General features: G+C 46.9%; 1 protein-coding gene across 4 annotated transcripts in view; it reads left to right on the top strand.

Annotated features, from left to right (window-relative positions):
- The window catches only part of LOC129435000 (beta-2-glycoprotein 1-like), a 178,739-nt gene that overhangs the window by 121,813 nt on the left and 43,793 nt on the right, over positions 1 to 13,133 (top strand). The window contains exon 6 of one of the 4 annotated variants that reach the window (XM_073868325.1): positions 6,761 to 7,071. The exons of the other annotated variants lie outside the window; for them this stretch is intronic. Coding sequence (XP_073724426.1) covers positions 6,761 to 6,948 — 188 coding nt within the window. The 3' untranslated portion in view covers positions 6,949 to 7,071. Of the gene's footprint in view, positions 1 to 6,760; positions 7,072 to 13,133 lie in introns of those variants that run through there. 4 annotated transcript variants of the gene reach the window in all.

Below are 13,133 nucleotides of genomic sequence, written 5' to 3'. Positions count from 1 at the left end.
ACGCACGACCGAACTTCTTCCAAATTAGCTGGACCGTCTGGGGGTGGAGTCGCCATTCGCCGGGGCACGCAGCTCGGGAAAGCGCGTCTGCCGCTGTATTGAGCGAACCCGGGATGTAAATGGCACGAAGGGACCTCAGATGCTTCTGACTCCAAAGGAGGAGATGACGAGCGATGTGCGACAGGTCACCAGAGCGCAAAACCGCCTTAACGGTAAATAACGCAACAGTCGCAATGTTGTCGGTGTCGGCTAATACATCCTTCCCTCGCATCTCCATAGCGGAGCGTACAAGTCCTAGATATACAGCGCACCGCTCGCGGCAGTTGGGGTGCTATGCACACCCCTGAGACTGCAAGCCCGACATAAGTGGCTGATCATCCCGTGCTGAGGGCATCGCATGCTACAGAATGCCAGGAGACCCCTCAGGGGCATATCTTGCTATCAGAAATGCTGGGTCTACTACGGGGTAAAATTGAAATGACACGCAGGTGTAATGTTTACACGGTGTATGCCGGTGCGCCACGCTCTCCTCGAGACTCGATGGTAAAGCCAACGCTGAAGCGGTCTCATATGAAGCAGCTCGAGCAGTGTCACAGCCGCAGCTGCTGCCATATGTCCAGGCGCTTCTGAAATTGTTTCAGAGGAACCGCGTACTTCCCTCGAATTAAACCGAGGCAAGTCAGAACTGACTGGTTGCGCGCTCTTGTAAAACACGCCAATTAGTCGATCGAGTCTATTTCCATACTGAGAAAAAGGATCCTCTGCACGGGGCAAAGTACTCTTCCCCAGTTGACCTGAAGACTTAAACGAGCGAGATGCCGAAGCATTAACTCTGTGTTCGCGCACGTCTGCCAAGAACGGGCTATTATAAGTCGACGTAAATATAAGCAGAATGCGAACAACGCTCTCTCTCTGAGATTTTAATGTCGTGACTAGCACTTTCATGGAGACACGGGGAGAGAGAGACAGCTCGAATGGTTGTACTTAATAATATGCCCACCCCACGACGCAGAGCGAAAAAACGGTCCTACATCCTTTGCCAGCAGGATATAGACTTTTGCACGCAGTACATGTGCATCGGACGCCTTCACTATAGTGAAACGAAGCCCGAGAATGCCTGTAATTGTATTTCGTAACCGAGGCGGATTGTGCGTAAAACCCAACAAAATGGGCTGGGAACTGAAGCCAAGCACCCAGGCACCGTACGAGGAGAACGACACTACCGAAATACCTGCGGTGGGGCAGCGAAGCGAGACAGGTGGGACTGCCGGTGCGTCTGCTGTGACAGCATAAACATCTACAGTATGTGTGTGTGTGACACTGACCTGAGCCCGCTGAGGGTGACGGTCGTCTGTTCTCCTCTGCGGAGAGCGCAGACTCCGATGAGGGTGCTGGTGGTCCGGTCTCCTCAGTGGAGAGCTCGGACTCCTCAGGACACCCGCTGGCGATAGAGGAGAGGTAGGGTGAGGTGGTGTGTGCCCGCTCACGGCTCTCTCGATCCTCCGGAGACCTGGAGAGGGAAGAGGAATGCACTCTTATGTGTGGTTAAGCGGGTACCGGCTGAACAGCCGGTGGAACACATGCAAACCAAGAATTTTCCACCCGACCCTCTACCGGGGGAAGGAGCGAATCACCATCTCCTGAAGAGTGATCCTCTGCCAAACCGGGTCGGCCGTCACTGGCCACTTAAACTCCCGATTTTCACGGCAACGGCTAAGCGGACGGGGCAAGCTGCTGAAGCTGCACCATGGCGGCGTCAGCACTGCAAAGGTGCGGACAGCATTCCTGTAGAAACGTCAGTCGTCTCCGCAATCCAAGAGGGTTATGCTCTCACAGAGAGAACAAAAACCCTCCACGAACGCAGCCTCGGAGTGCTTGATGCCTAAGCACGAAGACAGCGCTCGTGACCGTCACTGGAACCCTTATACCTCTCGCATCCAAGATCGCACTGACAAAAAAGCAATCCTGAAAACGACGCTGATCTCCGAATATACAAGAGAGTGGCTGTCTTAAAAAAGACACAGAGCTCTCACGTATTACTCTATTAGGGAAATCCCTCTTTAGGTGCTCAGCTGATGATGCGCACAGGGAGAGGCAACGCACACACTAAACTCAAAATAAAAAATATACAGAGCAGTGGAATACTGCGAGCGTCCGCTGTGTTAGTACTGCTTGTCAATCAACTTCAGCAACCGTTCCCAGAAGAGCAAGTAGCTTCTCAGTAGCAGATAATTCCGGCATTCGAAGTGAAAAAGCTAATTTGCACCTGCTGCTTATAAAGGCACCTGGTGGGGCGGCGCCAGCATTATGCAAATATCTCAATGCCACGTTCATTGGCATTTTAGTATTATACGAAGCAGATTGGTCTCTCTAAGCAAGTTCCCAATTCGTCGGTCACGACGTGACGTCGTAGTGACCGACTGAAAGGGAACACTATAGTTAGATCGTAATTGATTTGTATAATCAAGATAATTTTTTATTAAACTATACAATAAGTTGTATCCAGTTATCTAGTTAACATATTGTAATGAGATGAGTGACATGGCTATACATAGGGGTGTGCCGGTTTCAGAATTGGTGATGACGGTTATGACATGAGTCAAATGTGACAGTTCGTAACATAACCGCCGGTGGCTGGGGGGGGGTGCGTTTTGCTGGTTTAAATGCTCGTGGATTGACGCAAAAGTGTCATTTAACCATAAAATCATGAATGTGATGTAAAGTGTGTTTTAAACAGTAATAACTTTGAGCAATTTGACAGAAATCAATGAAATATATTAAAAAAACGCCGTTTCCAGAAGACTGTGCTGTCACTCTCTGCCCAGCATAAATTAATCCTCCATCTATCATCTATCTTATAATCTTTAGAGAAACAGATTTGTGCCATGGACTTTTTATGTCTGTAATTGTGTCTATATCTGTCATTACACGGACAAGCAGGGCTGGCGCCACCTATAGGCAGAGTAGGCAATTGCCTAGGGCCTCGAGCTTAGAGGTGGGGCCTCCATAGTCATAAAATCCCTATACGCTAATACACCAATCAGGATGGACAGCAACAAGTGGTCTCTTTGTCTACTGGCTATAAATGAATTGTCACTCACCTGTAGTGAAACCACTTATGTGGGTCCCGCAGCTCCCGCCCTCTGAACGTGAGATAAGATCGATATGCAAAAAAGTTTTTTTCTGCAAAAAGTCAATGATTTATGATGGTGCCTAAACGAGTGCATCCTTCGGGGGCTGCTAAGCGAAAGGCAAAGCAGGCACGCAAAGAAAGTGCAGCGCGTGATGAAGGTATGTGATTTGTCATCCTCTTTTGAAGTAATTTGTAATGTAACCTGCCAAATACGGATCATTCGCTTTATTTTACTGACTTGGCCGATTTAATTTGACTGAGGCGACCATCGTAACGCGTCCACTCGAGACTGTCAGACGTGATGAAATTGCGCATATAATAACATCGCGTCAGGAACTGATTTGCATTATATTACAGTAAATACATTTTAGTTCCAAGACAAGGAGCAAATACAATAGAGTATGTTTAATTGTTTCAAATAACAACCAACTGTTTTTTTTTTTGCTTAGTTTGTCTGTTTCACTTCCACTAGCAGTTAATTTGTGTATATATAGTGTGTTTAATGTGTTGCAATGGCATAATGTGGCAATATTAAATCATTGTTTTTTAGGGGAAATCCTGTTCATACCCACATAGAAAAAAACTATAAAGGCATTGATGTTTATGAACTGATGTGATGTCCAGCAAGTGTACTTCTGTAAATGTAATGTTGTTCTGTATAGATGTTTTCCTTGTTCTGTGTTATTGCCAGAGGTGGAAAGTAACAAATTACATTTACTCGCGTTACTGTAATTGAGTAGTTTTTTTGTGTACTTTTTCTTTTTTGAGTAGTTTTTAAAGTCTGTACTTTTACTTTTACTTAAGTATGTTTTGTTTAAAGTATTGTACTTCGCTACATTTTAAATCATATGTGTTACTGAGTAAAAAAAAAAAAAAAAACAATGTGAAAAGACGCGCAACGGATGATTGACGGGCGGGGACACGCGCAAAAAGAACCATGGAGACGGACGAGACAGGCGCATGCTAATGCAGACCTGCCTCAGTTCAAATCTTATGAAAGAAACCCCTTGTCATATTTAAGTGAGCACTTTCCACTGACGCGAAGCGAGTGTTTGCCGACTGGGTTTTTACCGCTCATTTGCACGACGCATTTTTAAGACCATGCGCATTATCTTCCGAGGTCTAGCAGCTTCGCGTCAAGTCAAACACAACTTCAGAACGTCCGAGAGAATGCGCAGGTCATTAGACATTGCAGAGAGAGAGAGAGAGAGAGAGAGAGAGAGAGAGAGAGAGAGAGAGAGAGAGAGAATAAAGGTCTGACATCAAGCTAGAAGTCAATAAACGTGTCAAAAGTATATAGCCATGGCACTCATCGCATTATATGCTCATTCAACCATTTAATATAGTTTAATAAAATAATGTATGTTACCAGCAATACATCAATTACAACCTTACTATAGTGATTGTATTTACTAGCTGCTGACCACCTTCAAAAGTGCATAACTCATATGTAAAATCAATAAACAATTCCATAAATGTTTCTTAGTTTAAAAAAGCTTATTTTATTTTATTAACTTTTTGTTATTGCACTTTAATTGTAAAGATGTTCCTACAATTAAAAACAACTAGTTTGAGATTTATATTCCCTTGTCATTTTTGAACTATAATAGAATCCTCACCTTTCCCGCTGTAAAAAAAAGGAACTTTTACTCTGAGTAAAGTTAAAATGACTTACTTTTTACTTTTACTTGAGTAGATTTTTAGACCAGTAACTTTACTTTTACTTAAGTAAAATATTATTAAAGTAACTTTACTTTTACTTGAGGACAATGTTTTATTACTCTTTCCACCTCAGGTTATTGCAAAATAAATAAATTACTGAACAAATTACAGCAAAACTACTACTAAAATCCTGGCTGACTTAAATGCTTACTCGTTTTAAAATGATAATAACCAATTACAGGCCTAATTTTTTATAATTTTGAAGTACATCTCATAACTTACAGTACTAAAGTTTACTTTTACTCTGTAGAAAACAATGTAGACGTTCTCATGACATTACTGGTACACTTTTTAAAATATGTTGTAGGATCAATGATGAGGTTTTTGAAGAACACTGGAGAGTCAGGTAAACAACATGGCAAAGAGAGAGAGGAGCAATAGTAGTGATTGTGAAGAAACACAAATACAGGGAAAAGAGACATGTACACAAAAAACATACAGTTCTTGTATGTGTGTGTGTATATATATATATATATATATATATTAGTGAAAATGTACAAATAGTAATAAAAGATATATAATAAAAAGGTTAAGAACCGTTTTTTTAAGTGGAAGAAATGAGTGGTGCAGGGAGCCTCCAACATAACTTCTGCCTAGGGCCTCCAAATGTCTAGAACCGGCCCTGCGGACCAGAACAGCATGAAAACAATGTGGATTAAAAAGCGCAGAGGTTTTGCTCATAAATGCATGTAAAAGAAAGTAATGTGAATTTAAGATTGTTATAGTGTTATTAAACTGCACAGTATGCACTGGACGCAGCGGGTGTAAAAGCACAATGGCAACGCACAGCAAACGCTCTCCGCAGACGCGCTGCTCAGTGCTCACGCTTGCGATGTGAAACCGGTGTTTGAATAAACTAGACACTAATTAGCTACTTGCTCTACGTTTATTTAAAAATAACACCAAGACAACTAGCAGTGAATGTGCTTTCAGAAGAGTTAGTAGATTAGCATGAGAGGATTTGAACTTGAAAAGCGGAGTGTACTGACGCCTTTCCGCGGTTAAAACAACATTCCTTCTCATGGTAATTCATGTTTATTTGATGCTATATAAACTAGAAGGAAGAGATTATTTGAAAGGTTAGACTTTGTTTAATATGTTTAATATCAAAAGTAACCGAAAGTAAACCTGGTCTGTCCTTTATGTCAGCACGTTGTCAGTGTCTGCTCCGCTCTGTATTATTCACTGCGTGAGAACGTGAGGGGGCGTTTTACACAGACTGTTAACAATTGTTTTAAATAGTATTTAAAAATCTTTATGATAAATAATAAAAAAAATAATAATAACATGGTTTTGGCGGTTATAGAGTTCTAATGGCGGTGTTTAACTATAACCGTCGGTCTCACGGTTATATAATGACCGTCACACCCCTAGCTATACATAATTTATCATACTTTCGACGTGGGCACCATTTTTACCTCTCTCTCTATCTCTCATCTCTACAATGTGTTAATGTCATAATCCTGCGCAAATGCGCGTCCTTGAGGTTCTGAGTGAGACGCGGAGCTGTGTACAGATGTAGATTAACTGAGCACATGGTGTCAAAACGATCGACGCGTCAATTAAATGAGAGGTGAAAACCCGGTCACGCAATCCATTTTTTGTCGTGGGTGCCCTAGCACGCACGAGCGTGAAGCCTATGAATGAAAACACGTCATTATTCACTTCTCGTCAGTTCACACGCACCAGCGCAGCACGTACACTGGCGCGGAGCAGAGGGAGACCTTCAGCCTATGTGCCGATTCCGATCGAGTCTGAAACCACGTGATCTGGCCCGATTTCCAAACACGTGATCGAATTGGGACATCCCTATAAGGAAGTGTAGTGTGTAAACACACAAAAAATTGTATAACTGAATCTTTTTGATAAGTTTGTAATTTATATATTTTTTTCTGTTTTTTGTAGAAGTATCCTGTAAAGTACCCCCTACTATAGAAAATGGATTTATCACATCTGCTGTTCTTAAGCAATATGGTTATATGGCACGGATAAAATATGGCTGCAGTAAGGGCTATGTTCTGGATGGACCTATGGAAGTAGTCTGTAACAAGAGTGGACACTGGTCTGAAAAGCCTGTCTGCATAAATGCTTAGTTCTCTCACAAAGAGTAAAATCAGCAGTGTGTCAAATGATAATAAACTGGAACTAGCTGAGAAACTTGTATGTCTGTACAAATAAAAATATTCATGAGTAATTAAAGAGCACCTATTATGAGATACACGTTTTTAAACATCCTTCTGTGTGTAAGTGTGTATTAGTACATTGCTAAAGATATTCAAAAAGTACATACCTCAAAGAAAACGATGACGCGAGTTATCGTCTCTAACGTTCTAGGACTACAAAAAACACTCAGATTGTAAGCAACAGTTTACTTCCTGGGATTAGTGACGTAGAGAAGACCAACATTATCATAGTTCAGCCCTCTCTGCTTTGCTTGCAGAGGTGGGTAGTAACGAATTACATTTACTTCGTTACATTTACTTGAGTAAATTTTTTGGGTAACTAGTACTTTTAGAGTAAATTTAAGGATGGGTACTTTTTACTCTTACTCAAGTACATTTCTAGTGAAAAAACTGTGCTTTTACTTCGCTACATTCAGTGGCGTTACTGCGCTACTGTCAAATGGCAGTGTTTCCCACAGATCTGAAATTTACTTGTGGTGGTAGCTCGTGAAAAGGGCAATCATTATATCCACCGACAAAAATGGTCTACTATACATGTGACAAAGAACTAATAATGTGTGACACAACACAATACTTTGATTTATTAAACATTAATATTAATTTCACATTATAGTTCATTAATCTAACCACCCCAAACTTTCTTTGCCATAAACAAAGCTGACACTGTTTGTTAAAGCACCACGAAAACGTCTCGGTTACGGATGTAACCCTCGTTCCCTGAAGGAGGGAACGGAGACGTCACGTCGTGACCGACGAATTGGGAGCTCGCTTAGAGAGACCAATCTGCTTCGAATACTACTAAAACGCCAATGAACTTGGCATTGAGATATTTGCATAATGCTGGCGCCGCCCCGCCAGGTGCGTATATAAGGCGCACGTGCAAATAGGGAAATCAGCTTCTGTTCGCTGAGAAAGCCGGAAGGTGACCGGCCTAAACAGCAGGTGGCAGCACCTGTGGCGACGGGACGTGACGTCTCCGTTCCCTCCTTCAGGGAACGAGGGTTACATCCGTAACCGAGACGTTCCCTTTCAGTCGGTCACTACGACGTCACGTCGTGACCGACGAATTGGGAAACCCTACTAAAACGCCACTAGGGGCTGACCTCTTCCAGTGTCTGCATAAAGCCCTCCGGTTCCACTTAAGGATAGGAGAATTAGGTTTTAAGGCAGAAGGCCGGGCACTAGATGTTCCTTTAACCCACAGTAGTGCCAGCGACTGGGAAGCGCCCTATCTGAGCGGTATAGGGACGCTGCGGAAGCCACCGCCCCGTTAAGGGCTATTGGTGGGCGAAAGTCAACCGTAGTTGAGGTAAATGACAGCCGTGGCTGTGTAAGCAAAGCAGTGCTCTGCTAAGGGAAACGTGGGCTGGTAGGATTAACCCCACGGACTAATACTCACAAAGGAACCCGTTGGGACACAATGTGGGGCCCTGGCCAAACACGTAGGTTCGTAAGAATACAGCTAGTGAAAGGCTGACAGCCAATGCTCCGCAACAAAGGCTGTCAAGGCAGTGGAGGGAGCAAATCAAACCATTACGCATTTTTGCTCTGTTAGCCTTCCATACTGAAACTCAATTTGGAGCCTCAGTCGGAGGCTGCAAGCCGACTTGCGAGTCTGCTCTCCGTGTCCTCCCTGGTGAGGACAGAACACGAGAGGATACAGGCTCGATACGAACATTGTAGAATCTAATGAACGTATTAGGTGTCGCCCAACCAGCAGCTCTACAGATGTCTGTTAGCGAGGAACCACGAGCTAATGCCCAAGATGAGGCAACACTCCGAGTGGAGTGCGCTCTCAAATTAAGGGGCAAGGAATGCCCTGCAAATTATAAACCAGGGCGATAGTATCAACTATCCAATGAGACATCCTCTGCTTAGTGACAGCTTCCCTTTCTGCTGGCCACCATAACAAACAAAGAGCTGGTCTGAGGTCCTGAAGCTTTGCGTGCGGACCACGTAGAATCGCAGTGCGCGTACGGGGCACAACAAAGCCTCGGTTGGGTTTGCCTGCTCCAAAGGCAACGCTTGCAAGCTCACCACCTTATCTCTGAAGGGAGTGGTGGGAACTTTGGGCACGTAGCCTGGTCTGGGTCTTCAGTGAGACAGCAGGACCAAACTAAAGGCACGAATCGTCAACAGAGAATGCATGTAAATCTCCTACTCTCTTCATGGAGGCCAATGCTAGCAGGGTCAGAGCTTTCATTGATAAAAACTTCAGACTCGCAAACTGCAAAGGCTAAATCGGAGACCTGAAGGCTTCAGCACCATGGACAGGTCTCAGGAAAAAAGAGGGAGGGCGCGAGGGGTTTAGCCTGCGAGCGCCTCTTTAAAATGTAATAATTAAATCATGCTGGCCAACTGATCTGCCGTAGATAAGTGAGTGATGAGCAGAAATAGCGGCGATATCAATTTTAATGGCGGAGGGACAGCCTACCATCTAACCCATGTTAAAGATATAAAGCATAATGTTAAAGGGCATTCTCTGGGTCCTCGCGTTGCGAATAGCACCGGGTGACGAAAAGGTTTCATTAAGCGCGTAAGCCCGTCCTGTGGACGGTGCTCGAACCGCGTCGATGGTGTTAGATACCGCTTGCGATAAATCACCTAAACCTTGCGCGCGCTCAACGACCGTACATGGATATCCACAGGTCGGGGCGCGAGTGCCAAATGTGCCCCTTCCTAAGAAAGAAAGTCCTTCCTCAGGGGAATCCGCCAGGGAGGGCTGTCGCGAGGAGCATTAACTATGAAAACCAATTCTTGGTCGTCCAGTATGGACGATTAATAAAAGGCTCTCCTCGTCCTGCCTGACTTTGCACAGTGTCTGCGCAATAAAGCTCACTGGAAGGAATGCGTATTTACGCACCCCCCGCGGTCAGCTGTGTGCCAACGCATCCACGCCGAGGCTGCCCTCGGTTAGTGAATAAAATAGGCGACAGTGGGTATCGTCCGGCGACGCAAACAGATCTATCTACGCACAACCGAACTTCTTCCAAATTAGCTGGACCGTCTGGGGGTGGAGTCGCCATTCGCCGGGGGCGCAGCTCGGAAGCGCGTACTGCTGTATTGAGCGATCCCGGGATGTAAATGGCACGAAGGGACCTCAGATGCTTCTGACTCCAAAAGAGGAGATGACGAGCGGTTTTCAAAAACCGCCTTAACGGTAAATAACGCAACAGTCGCAAAGTTATCGGTGTCGACAAATACATCCTTCACTCGCATCTCCATAGCGGAGCGTACAAGTCCCAGATATACAGCGCACCGCTCGCGGCAGTTGGGGTGCTATGCACACCCCAGACTGCAGGCCCGTCATACGTGGCTGAACATCCCGTGCTTAGGGCATCGCATGCTACAGAATGCCAGGAGACCCCTCAGAGGCATATCTTGTTCTATCAGAAATGCTGGGTCTACTACGGGGAAATTTAAATGACACGCAGGTGTAGTGTTTACACAATGTATGCCGGTGCGCCACGCTCTCCTCGAGACTCGATCGTAAAGCCAAACTGAAGCGGTCTCATATGACGCAGCTCGAACAGTGTCACGGCTGCAGCATGCTGTCATATGTCCAGGAGCTTCTGAAATTGTATCAGAGGGACCGCGTACTTCCCTCGAATTAAACCGAGGCAAGTCAGAACTGACTAGTTGCGCGCTCTTGTAAAACACGCCAATTAGTTGATCGAGTCTAATTCCATACTGAGAAAAAGGATCCTCTGCACGGGGCAAAGTTGCTCTTTCCCAGTCGACCTGATGACTTAAACGAGCGAGATGCCGAAGCATTAACTCTCTGTGTTCGCGCACGTCTGGCAAGAACGGGCTATTATAAGTCAACGTAAATAAAGCAGAATGCGAACAACGCTCTCTCTCTGATATTTTAATGCCGTGACTACCACTTTCATGGAGACACGGAGAGAGAGAGACAGCTCGAATGATGTACTTAATATTAATATGCCCACCCCACGACGCAGAGCGAAAAAACGGTCTAAGGCGAGGGGAGATGGACACAAAAGTACACGTCTTACAGGTCTAAAGCTGCAACCGATCTGAATATTGAAATACGAGTCTTGGCGTTATCATCCAAAAAAAGACCACCTCCGTAGAGCCGGGCGTAAATCAAATCGATCGTAACCCACCGCGTATTTCGGGTACTATGAGATAAAGGCTGGAAAAACCCTATCATCATATCATCATCTCGGTAAGAGGGACCGGCTCGATAATCCTTCGCCAGCAGGACATCGACTTATGCACGCAGTACATGTGCATCGGATACTTTCACTATAGTGAAACGAAAGCCCGAGAATTTCGGGGTTGTGCCGGTAATTGTATTTCGTAACCGAGGCGGATCGTGCGTAAAACCCAACGAAACGGGCTGGGAACTGAAGCCAAGCACCCAGGCACCGTACGAGGAGAATTAACGACACTACCGGTGTACCCGCGGTGGGGCAGCGAGGCGGGACAGGCGGGACTGCCGGTGCGTCTGCCGTGACAGCATAAGCATCTACAGTATGTGTGTGTGTGACACTGACCTGAGCCCGCTGAGGGAAACGGTCGTCCGGTCTCCTCAGCTGAGGACGCAGACTCCGACGGGTTTGCTGGTGGTCCGGTCTCCTGAGTGGAGGGCTCGGACTCCTCAGAACACCCGCTGGCGATAGAGGAGAGGTAGGGTGAGCTGGTGTGTGCCCGCTCACGGCTCTCTCGATCCTCTGGAGACCTGAAGAGGGAAGAGGAATGCACTCTGTGTGTGGTTAGTGGGCACCGGCTAAACAGCCGGTGGAACATATGCAAACCAAGAATTTTCCACCCGACCCTCTATCGGGGGAAGGAGCGAATCACCGTCTCCTGAAGAGTGATCCTCTGCCAATCCAGGTCGCCCGCTTACTGGCCACTTAAACTCCCGATCTGCTGACGACCGGTTCCCCCGCGCTGCCGAGATGGGGTCCGAAGAGGGGAACGGAGGTGGTCGCCGCAGGACGCCGACGGCGAGAGGCAGACTGAGGAACCGGCGTGGTGGTTTTTACCAAGGGCAGCTCTCCTTCGCCGGGGCATGACCACAGAGATCGCCTCAGTCTGCGCAGCGGAGCTGTACGACTCCACGGCCTCGCCGAAGAGGCCGGTCTGTGAGACAGGAGCATTCAAGAAGTTGTTCTCGCCTGCGTCCGTCAGCCAGACACAGCCAAAGGTGGCGATCTTGAACCACTGTCGTGAACATCGCACGACTGAAGGTCGCGGCTTCCCTCGTAAATCCTTGGTGAACCCGTAGCAACGTTAATGCGTGCAGGGCTGAAGCCGCCTCTCCGCATGCCTGACGGACAGCGCCCGTAACCGGACGACTATCTACAAACACGGGAGGGAAGGGTTGGGTGGTCCCTCCAGGAACGCAGCTGCATCGCAACCCCCCGCTCCACTGGAGGGTCCCTGCCCTTAGCGGCTCCATTGGTGAGGGAGGTGAGGGGTGAAAGCTGAAGCTGAACGGCCGGATGGCCGCAAACCACGTCAGCTCTTCGTGCCGTCGGAAAGAAAGGCACAGGAGCAGAGGACCGAGAGGCCCGAGCAGCTCCGAAATACCAATCACGTGGGCGGTACGGTTCGGGCGGAGAGGGGTTAACCCCTCCAACTCTACCGTTACCGCCGCTCGAGCGGGCATGGCCGCCATCTCCGGAACGACTCCACTTCGGAGGAAAATTGGACACCCCTCTGATGCTGCAGAAGTGAACGGGACCAGAAGGAGGTCCAATGGATTCGGCAGACATCGTAGAACACGACTCTGCCGTCTCCACCGGAACCTCAACCGGCTGAGGATGAAAGGCCGGTAGGTGGAGGACGCATCCTCCGTCCTCCTCAGCTTAGTGATGCGAAGAGCGTCATGCGAGCGCTTGACAGCCGCACCATGGCGGTGTCAGCACTGCAAAGACGCGGACAGCATTCCCGTAGAAACGTCAGTCGTCTCCGCAATCCAAGAGGGTTATGCTCTCACAGAGAGAACAAAAACTCTCCACGAGCGCAGCCTCAGAGTGCTTGATGCCCAAGCATGAAGACAGCGCTCGTGACCGTAACTGGAACCCTTATACCTCTCACATCCAAGATCGCACGGACGAAAAGCA

The sequence above is a fragment of the Misgurnus anguillicaudatus genome, chromosome 6 (assembly GCF_027580225.2).
Source record: "Misgurnus anguillicaudatus chromosome 6, ASM2758022v2, whole genome shotgun sequence".
In the NCBI taxonomy this organism is placed as follows: Eukaryota; Metazoa; Chordata; class Actinopteri; order Cypriniformes; family Cobitidae; genus Misgurnus; species Misgurnus anguillicaudatus.
The sequence above is the reverse complement of the archived record's forward strand: the minus strand, read 5'-3'. Positions and strand labels throughout refer to the sequence as shown.